At 41.9% G+C, this 10,014-nt stretch overlaps 1 protein-coding gene across 1 annotated transcript; it reads left to right on the top strand.

Moving 5' to 3' along the window:
• Positions 1-237: 237 nt before the first annotated feature.
• Positions 238-7,881, top strand: LOC309570261 (CUB domain-containing protein 1-like; the record flags this gene model as incomplete). Its single annotated transcript, XM_082276967.1, has 7 exons — positions 238-274; positions 332-700; positions 2,935-3,162; positions 3,860-4,240; positions 4,562-4,927; positions 6,147-6,228; positions 7,431-7,881. The coding sequence occupies 7 exons, from the start codon at positions 238-240 to the stop codon at positions 7,879-7,881; spliced, it is 1,914 nt and encodes a 637-aa protein (XP_082133093.1).
• Between the last annotated feature and the right edge of the window lie 2,133 nt (positions 7,882-10,014).

The following is a 10,014-nucleotide window of genomic DNA, read 5'->3' as shown; positions in this document are numbered from 1 at the left end:
TGAGTGTTTGCTCTTGCAAAGCCAGGCACAGGAATTAGGATCTCGCCTTTCCCAATAATAAAGGCTTGTCTGTCCATGTGCTTGAAAGGCTAACCTGCTAAACTGAAAATGCAGTATTAATATATTCCTTACCTTTGCTGTAATTGAAGACAAAAGAATCAGCTCAAGTATATGTTTTAGTCTGAGTGTTTTGTAATAACCTAACCTGTAGTTGGAGTGGGTGATCTCACTGTCAAAATGAAAATTCTCTGCTTCTGGAGTGCTGGATATGCCAGTGTGTCTTCAGTAATTGGAACTTGTTTGTTATGTTGTGGCTCCCTCCCTGTTTTAGGGTTGTGCATTATTGAATCCACTTTGAAGGGGGAGTCTTCAATCACTCTGATGTCCCCTAACTACCCGCTGGGCTTTCCAGAAGATGAGCTCATGACGTGGCAGTTTGTGATTCCTTCCAACATGAGAGCAAGCGTGTTCTTCCACAATTACAGCCTCTCCAACTGCGAAAGGAAGGAGGAGAGGGTGGAGTACTACATCCCGGGCTCCCCCAGCAACCCGGAGGTGTTCAAGCTGAGTGACAGCCAGCCTGCCAATATTGCTGGCAGTTTCAACATGTCCCTCCAGGGCTGTGATCAGGATGCCCAGAACCCAGGCATCCTTCGCCTGCTTTTCCAAGTCGTTGTTCAGCTCCCACAAGTTGATGAGAGTAAGTACCTGCCTGCTCCTTTTGTTGCTTTTGCTTACAGATATCTGGACTGAGCACCACCAGGGAGAGAAATACTCTTTTGTCTTTGGTCTCTCTCTGAGTTTAAGGAGGTTGCCAAGCAACACTGAGGCCTGTTTTACTGCCCTACCACTGGCCACCAGTACAGCAAGGCAAGCAGCGATGCTGAAATTTGCAATTTGCAATGGCGTATTAAGTGCTGTTGTATTTTTTACACTGTAACTTATAAATGGAGACTCCTTTCCCTTTCCAGCACCTGAATCATGTAATTGAAAACTGCCTTTAACAGTTTTGCTTTCAGACATAAGACTCAACATTTTAAAGATCATTCTTAAAATGTGAGCCCAGTTTTCTGCTCCCTACATGAGCAGTTGCACTTAACAAGGTGAAACCCACTGTCATGGTAGGTAGAAAGATCTGTGGCATTAACTGGTGAAACGAGAGATGTAAAATTGTCTCCATATTACTAATGGCATCAATATGCATCTTTCCTTCCTTTCTTCCTTCCTTGGAGTTTTATTTTACTTCCTAGAGAAGGTTGAACAAGTGTGAAGAAGTCACATTAAACACAAAAGTTGTCAGTAAGGTATTCCAGTAATAATATCCCCTACATATTTGAATGTTCTTCATTCTTTGGATTTCTTTCTCTACACTAAGAAAATAATGTTTGTTTGTTTGTTTGTTTGTTTTCTAGCCCAAAATTCAGATTGGTGTAGCACACTGACTTGTAATACCAGAGCATTTCTCTAAAAACAGAAATAAAAGGCCTGTCTAGGTAATGAGCCATGGAGTTAGTGATTTAGCCTCTGACTTCACAGCTCTGACCTCAGTTCAAGGTGGAGGTTGATAATCAAGGTTCACTCACTGCAGGAGAGCAGGTGGAAGAAAGTCCAAACTTGACTGCCACTGTGTCAGGAGCTACTTAGAGGCTTTCTAAGTAATTTTAGAGAGAATAAGGTTTGAATGGCTTGTGCCCTGAAGTCACATATCCAAAAAGGATCTGTAGCATCTCACTGTTACAATTCTTTGTTCTTTGTCTGTCTAGCCTGGTTCCACTTATGAACAGCAAATCCTCACAGAATTCTTGTTAACAAAGTCGTGTTTGCTTACATTTACTGTGTGTGGCATCTTGGAAGCTAGACAGAATGAAAACATTATATTCAGTTAATCAGCTTTATCTCCCTTCTACTTTGGAAAGCAGAGAGAATTTTAATATATATTTATGGCTGGTAGACAAGACGATAATCACCTAAAAGATTAAAAACAGGTTGTCATTCTGTGAATGAAATGCAAGTAATAAACCACTTGGATTTGAGGGACAACAGTGGTTTCTCTAAGGATTTTATAGAATTCCATGATTGATTTTGTAGTTATGTAAGTTCCATCAAAGATTCAAATTCAGCCCTCAGGTTGCCAACTGCAACATTGCTCTTATTAAAAATGCATCGGTATCTGCATATTCTCAAAGCTTCCCAAACATTTGGGTATTCCACAGCTGTCTGTGGTGCTTGTCATTAAATAAGAAGAAAATACAGGTCTTTCCAGTCACAATAACTTCTTGATCTAACTCTTCCTGTGTTTAGCTGCTGCAGGAAAAAACATTCTGAAAAATGATAACCTTCTGGTAGGGGTCCTAGGTTATGTGCTTGGTTGTGCCAATGGCTTGGATAATTGCATTTGACCACTTGCCTTTTTGTGTGTCTGATTTCCCACACAGGAGAAAGCTATTTTATTCACCTTTTGTGTAGGACTTTGTGTAGGACTCTGTAGCTAAAGCTAAAACCTGAAAATGAAGAATAGTAATAGAGTATGTGTGTGTATGTGTGTATATAGGTACACTGCTTTTTCCCCCCTCTCCTTTGTAGAATCATTGAATGGTTTGGGTTGGACAGAACCTTAAAGTTCATCCAGTTCTAAACTGCCCTGCCATGGGCAGGGACACCTTCCACTAGACCACCTTGCTTTCTTTGACATCAGAGAGAGGTGCCTTATTAACAGCACCACGATGTTGTGTGGATCCAAAAATCTATCTTTCCACGTAATAGTCAATCTTTATGAACTAGCATTTTTTTCTCTTTCCTTCTGTTTTCTCCTTCCAGATGTTCCGAGTATTTGCTGTAACAGCTGCTCATATAATGGGGTGAGAAGAGGCAAAGGAAGTTCTGGTTCACACTGTGCTTCTTGCCTGTAATTGCTCTGGGGTGTTTTTGTTGCAGATGTCACCCATTTGGTCGACCTGAGCAAGGAGAAGAACATGACTGTGACAATACACTTGGAAGGGTGGCCCAGCCAGATCCCCCTCGTGTCTGAACCCGTATGCCTGATCTGCAAGGATCCTCGCACCTGCGACCGTGTCTTGACTTTAGTCTCTGGTGCTGTCTACAGGATCTCATTTCTGTGCAAGGACCTGTCCCGCCTGAGGATCACGGCTGAAAAAGGCATAGGTATTACAAAAGTGCCTTAATGCTGGTTCTTAGGGAGTGCTTTTGCATGTTTTTCCCCAGGGGTCAGCCACATCTTCTCCCTCACTTTGGCTTTAAATGGATTGATGTTGGAAATGAGGTGTTGGCCAGCTGGGAGATGGGTACAATGGATCTGGAGGTGACCTCGTTCAGTACATCATTCTACCTTTAAGAACAGAAACTGCGTGGCTGTTCCTAGAAGGGGAGAGGTAGAAGTCACCTAAGAATCTTCTCACTGCAGATTATGGAAACAGAGCCAGAGAGCCATTAATCTGCCCATGAAAATGCAGGAACAAGGTTGCCATCAGGAGTGCATCTTGTGCTGCTTGCGTGTCCCCTTGATGTAGGACTTTCCCAAATGCTTTCAACTAAGGATAGAAAAGAGATTTAATGTATCCGTACCTTGACTAGTCTGCAACAGTGTCCCAGTCAGCAGGTATATCTTGAGTGAGGGACTTGGAATCTGTTTCTGTTTGTTACTTTGGTGTCCTGCACCTGTAAAATAAAGCTCTTTAAGTACAAACAGTACACGTTTGGGTAAAGGTTACTAAGAGTGGATATTTTCTTAGGTAGATGCTTATCTGGGTCTGTAATGCAAACCTGACAGTACTCCATGTGTGCCCAGGTATTTCCTCTGCAAGAAATACCCAGCCCTTGGGATTTTGTTTTTGTTTTGCAGGCTGTATGGATATTCGTTGGTGTCAGAGGAAGGTCTATTCCCTTTCAGTGCCCAAGGCTATTACCCGATTGCCAATTCAACTGCATAAGTTTATTTGGAAGCTCTTGGCTACCGATCTGATCAACATAGAAATTACATCTCCGACCTTGAAACTTCAGCAACACGTCCCAGAGCAGAAGTGCAACACGAGCTACAGCTACAGCATTGTTAGTGCCACCCCAGAGACCGAGCTCAATGTTGGTGTATTCTGTCCTGGTGGCTCTATTGAAAAGATTCAGATGAGGAATAATATCACCATATCCTTAAAAACATTTGGTAAAGGATTCATCAATGAGTCTATCCCTCAGGATCTGAAAATGTCTTTTGTGCCACATATTAAAGGTAAGGTAGTGGGTTTTATACTACTTTGTTGTACAGTGATAGATCTCTCAATAGGCTTATTAAAGCACATATGGTTAAACAGAAATTAAGAGTTCAATTCTTTAGCAGTGGCTCTAGGACTATACTCTAGAATCAGTCTTTATCTGAACCAGTGATGTGGTTTATTTCGGGAAGAGAGAAGGAGCTTTGTATTCCAGGTAGTGGATTGTTGATTGTGGGAAATTCTGCAGGTATGTCTGTGTTTATTGTGATAACACTGATGTGGAAAAGGACGATAATTATCAAAACTAAGTTTTCTTGTCTTTTTTGCCTTCGCTGCAGATGAGTGCACATTCACTGTGAGTCCAAATCCAAACGCTAAAGTTTACTTGCAGACTCCGAACTGGCATTATGGTTTACCTCCTTACATTTCCATATCCTGGTTCATCATTGTGCCCAGCAAGCAAACTGCCCGCCTCGGCTTCTCCAAGGACCGCATGGGCATTGCCTGTGAGACGGGCCGTGCCTACATCAACATAAAGGAGGAGACTCTGGGAGCAGAGGAGACCGTGCGCCGCGAGGACGAGCTCCTGCCTCAGCCCCGAAATATGCATCACAACTTCTGGGTGAACATCTCCAACTGTAAACCCGTGGATAAGACACAGCTGACCTTGCAGTTCTGGGTGACTTTTGCTGACAAGCAGATAGGTGAGTCCTGTAATGTCATGGTGGTTTGTTTTCTGCTTGTATCCTTGCTTTCCCTTGGGGTAACAGTAGTGGGTGGTGGTCCTCCTTAGATGTGGGTAGTTTGTGAGTTTCCTGCCTTTGAAAACGTCTGTCCCTCAAAAACTCCCGAGAGTTTCAGCTGGGTGCTTCTAGGAGCTGGGGAGCAAGGAGGGGTTTTAATGTGGTATGGTTTTTTGGGAGTGGGAGGTGTGTTTCCGAGTTTTCTTTCAGTAACACAAGCAATTGCAGGGATCGGGGTAGTAAGACTAGATTTCATTTTTTAAAAAGTTTTAATTTAGATATTTTAATTGGAGGTAACAGACAGAATGTTTAATAAGATCAAGTGATGTTTTTCCCTTCCAGGGTCACAGACCTGGTGAACAACTTGGGATTTGATTATGCAAACTTATTCATCCAAGTAGTCCTCACTTTATGTTAGCAGTTCAATCAGTCTCATTGTTCACATGAGCAAGAAATCCTCCCTAGGACAGGTCTGACCATTTAGGGCCCTGACTGCTAGCAGCAAATTCTGCATTCTTGTTCTCTTTCATCTCCTTGAAACGTAAACAGTTTTTTAAAAAAAAGATGAGGGGGCATTTTTAGGCTAGGCTTTGCTTATGTAAATTTGTTTCACATTTGCACTTTCTAATTTTTTGATCTTTTTTTCCCCCATTTTTTAATGTATACTTCTTTTAAAGCATGAAGCATTTTTCTTTGCTCACGCATAGACTTTCCTAATCAATTTTATGACTCCTAGATAACCCCAGGTCAACACAACCTGTGCATTTCAGAGGAAAGGATGGTTTTGAGGGGAAGATGTGGAAATGTTACTATTTCTTCTTTTGAGTCTTTCTCTGTTTCTTTCTGTGGTTTCATCTCTTCCTTGCCTATTCAGCCAGAGATCTGTGAGGTGCTGTGGGTAAGTTTAGCAGTGCATGAACTGTATCAAATTCTTTGAGGTGGGTTGGTTGGTTGATTTGGTTATGCTCCACTGCCAGTAGTGAGAATTTGCTGTTGCTTGGCCTCCAACCTCTTGGAAATGGCTTGTCTTGTCCTGTGGCGAGCATGGTTTGGGAACTCCTGCTCTGCAGGCAGCTGCTATGCTTAGAAGCTCTTGACGGGTTCAAACCCAGACAGATTTCAGGAGAAAGCTGGGTGTTCTTTCTTCTGTTCAGTGTCCTTGTTCCTTGTCTGTTTGCAGACCTTGGAATCATACTTGCTGTGGTGGCCGGCGCTGGAGTTCTCACAGCGATTGGACTGACTGTGTGCTGTGTTAGGAAGAAGTAAGTTCATCATTCAGGATGTGTAACTTAGCAGTTCAAGAAGGCTTTTTGGGAGAACTGCTGGGCCCTCTGTTTCACAGGTTGATACAGATCCCTTGAACCAGGGTCTAAAGTATGAGGTCTGTAGTGTGACCCCCAGGAATGCTTCTTTACTCTAAATTGACTGACTTTAAGAACACAGCAGTCACATTACTTCAACCTGCAGAGCAGTGCTTACATTGGCCTTAAGTGCAGGCTTTTGGCTGTACTGTGAATCAGGTGTTGGTTGGACCTCCTCAGCAGTCCCTGCCACATGAAATCCCAATGAATGTGGCCAGTGCATGCGTGGCATTCTACTCAGGTCTTTGTTCAAACAAGCTGTGAGCTCACACAGATACACTAATTCTTTCATCCACACAGCCTCCAGCAACTCCTGGAGTCCGCACATCAAGTGGGAGCATTTTTCTCTGAGATGAGCCCTTGGGGAGAGAAGTGGGTTTTGCAAAGCTTATGTGCAAAACATAAAAACATAAAAATAAAAAATTATGTTTTTACTCATACAAGCAGAATCAGAAGTCACTGATAGCCTGGGCTCTCTGATACATGTATGCTCAGTGCTGCCAAGGTGGTTGGGTCCTGAAGCGGTAGAGCTGGAAAGAATTTATGCAATATGGTGACTTGTGCAGTTAGGGGCACATTTTCCTGCCACACAGGAAAAACTTTACAAATAAAGGCTTAAAAGTCTTCAGTTCAGCCTTTGTTCTTTCCAATTTAGGGACAGTCACTCAGGAAAGCATAACGAAGAAAAGTTCATTTGACTTTCATTTTGACCCACTATCTTGTCTTCAGTAACACTCAGCCTTGTTTTTGTGAGGATCTAATGGTCTCTGGGTCTTATTAATGCCAGTGGATGTTGTGGGACTCGGTACAGTGCACAGCCAGGATCCCAGTGCTTGGGAGACCATTGGAGTCAATCTTGCAAACTTCAGGATCAGCAGAGCAACAGTCGGTAACCAAATAATGTGAAGTTATTTTCTGCTCTGTTGAAAAAGCATGTCTAGTCGCAAGAGTTATTTTTCCCCAAATTGTGAGTAAAGCCTTTAATCCAGGTAGGCTGCCTGACACTGTGTGGCTGGGATGAGTGAACAGAAGCTGTTTTTATTGAGTTCTAGCACACCAGATGTGTTGTTTTTGACCTGTTAACAATTTCGACTCTGTTACAGGAAGAAGAAAACCCAGAATCCCATGGTGGGAGTGTACAATGCTAATGTGAATACCCAGATGCCTGGAAAAAAAGGCTTATTTGGGAAAGGGAGGCAAAACAATGAGTCTCATGTCTATGCAGTTATTGATGATGCTGTGGTCTATGGACACTTGCTGAAGGAGTCCAATGGCTCAGTCGCTCCAGAAGTTGATGTGTACCGGCCTTTTGATGGACCCATTGGTAGCTTGCCGCCTTCTCCACCTCCATTCTCCTTCAGAAAAGACATTAAACGCTCTTCTAACACTGAGGAGGAGCCTCCACCCCTGACGGACACAGACCAAGACACTTACACATTTGCTCATCAGAAATCAGGGCAATCAAAGGACAGTGGAGATGCCAATGAAAAGGATAAGGGAGATACAAGCGTGCCCTTGCTGGAGAATAAGGAACAGGATGGTTTAGTGGAGTAATTTTATGCCAGGTATAGCAGTTTCCTGTGGAAACACAGGTGTAAGGACAGTGGCCTAGGAGAAAAACATACTGAAGAGGAATGTTATTTTTAAATACATTTTTATGTTGTTTTGTTTCGTGTGTGTGTTTTCAGTTGTTTTTTGTGGTTTTTTTTTTTTTTTTTTTTAACTTCAGCTGTTGATAGCTTTCAGTTTTACAGTGAACACCTAGCAAACTCAATACCAGTCAGGACTCTCCAGGACTGGTTGTGAAACAGGTGCCGAAGGTATGCTTCTGCTTTTTACTTTAAAGGCATCAGGAAAAGTTAATTCCTAACCACCAGCTTAAAACTGTGGCCATTGATAGTGGGGAGAGTATTCTGTCCAGTATTTCCTCCTCTCACAAGCCATTATTTGTCTGAGTGTTGGTTGGAGACTCCTAGAAGATGCAGACTGCATCACTGTCTCAAGGCAGCTCCAGGTTGCACATGTCTCAGCCATCTGCTAATATCTGACCAAAGGTGGGGACACTGTCCTTTCCATCACTTGCAGCTTGACAACCCATCATATTTAGCATGCCAGTGGCTATGTGAGTGTAGTGAAAGACCAAGAATGCTGCCTAGAAGAGCTCCGTGCCTGTAAATCAGTGTGATCACTTGAGCTTGGGCTCTTCTCCTTCAGAAGATAAGTTATGGGTTATCTCTAATTTTTGACTGATGTTCTATTTGGATTGCACCATGTGAGCTTACATCAAAGACTATTTTCTTTGCTCTTTTACAAAAACAGTTTCAAAAGTCTAAACCGATTTGTGCTTCTGTTCAGGTGCCTGTGATATTCACATTTTACTAATACCTTGCACTTTTGGTTCAAGTGAGAGTAAGGATTCAATAAAGAAATAATGATGTGGTCATTCAGCTGTTTACTAGTGCTTTTCACTTCACCTGTTACATAAGGTTTAAAATACAGGGTAAAGAATATTGTTTCCAGTAGTTGGTGTCTCTTAAATGTGAAGAATGAACCCGTAAGAAAAGCCTAGATGTTTTAAATTTTTTTTGTGTATCAGTCTGAATTTAGCAACCATGTTGTTATGATGGTGGGGACAGTTCTTGACTTCTGGCAGAACTTACACTTCAGTTGTCTAGCTGCCCCTGAAAGGCATCTCTTGCAATCTGGGGAATAAAAGGTCTCATTTTAAGTGCTGTAGTTAGCATGCCCCCCAGTTTCTGTGCCTTTTACAACACTAGGGTCAGATCCTTGTGGCTATATGAATGAAGTTTCCTTTTATATACAAACATCTGTCTTGTCCAGGTGTACAGTTTACTGAGGATGTTTGCAATTTTGTGTGCAGCGCTAGACTCAACGACTGGAGAATTTCCAAATATCTTATGGTGACTGTTTCTTGCCTAGAGCTACACAGAGGTTACATGAAACGTTTAGACAAGTGTTGCATGCAGTAATGTTAAACATATAATAATATTTTAAATGAAACTGTCTTTATTAGAAACCTTACTGTTTACATTCCATAAAAATGTGGATTTCTTCCTGTATTAAATATGCTGGCATTGCTCACTGACTATTTAGTTGGTCAAGTGTTTGTATTTAACAGTGTGTACCATTATACTGCTTGGACCACTAGAAGATTCAGTAAAAAGTCATACCTGACACAGTTTGCTGTAGTATATATCAAAACACATGCCAGCTAAAAGTGCCTTTTAGTTGTTCCAGGTATGTTCCTGCTAATTTTTATCACATTCAATACAGAAACGTGTATTCCTTGACCTCTGGCTACTCACTGGGATCACATATTTCAAAGTGTACTGGGTCATTTTGATGTCATTTGAGAACTTGAAAAGATTTCTGCAATACTGGTATCAGTTTTTCTCAGGTAACTGAATTGCCAAAACTATTTTCTGTTGGCGTAGTCCAGTTGTGCATTTGTCTGGTCAACATTCCTCAGTTCTGTTTTATTGAAAAGTAGTAAGTCTGTAAAAGAAATTCAAGGCTTTCTCATCCCTCCAGCTCAATTTCTGCAGTTCCTTAGATGAAATTTTTAGTTTATGTTCCTTCTAACCAACTGAAGAAAACATAATGGAGGTTGGGCTTTTGTTCACCTCTTGATCCTTGAGAATATGATTCTTGTTGACTGATACTTTT

This window comes from Coloeus monedula (genome assembly GCF_965178545.1).
Source record: "Coloeus monedula genome assembly, chromosome: 1".
Lineage (NCBI taxonomy): Eukaryota > Metazoa > Chordata > Aves > Passeriformes > Corvidae > Coloeus > Coloeus monedula.
The sequence above is the reverse complement of the archived record's forward strand: the minus strand, read 5'-3'. Positions and strand labels throughout refer to the sequence as shown.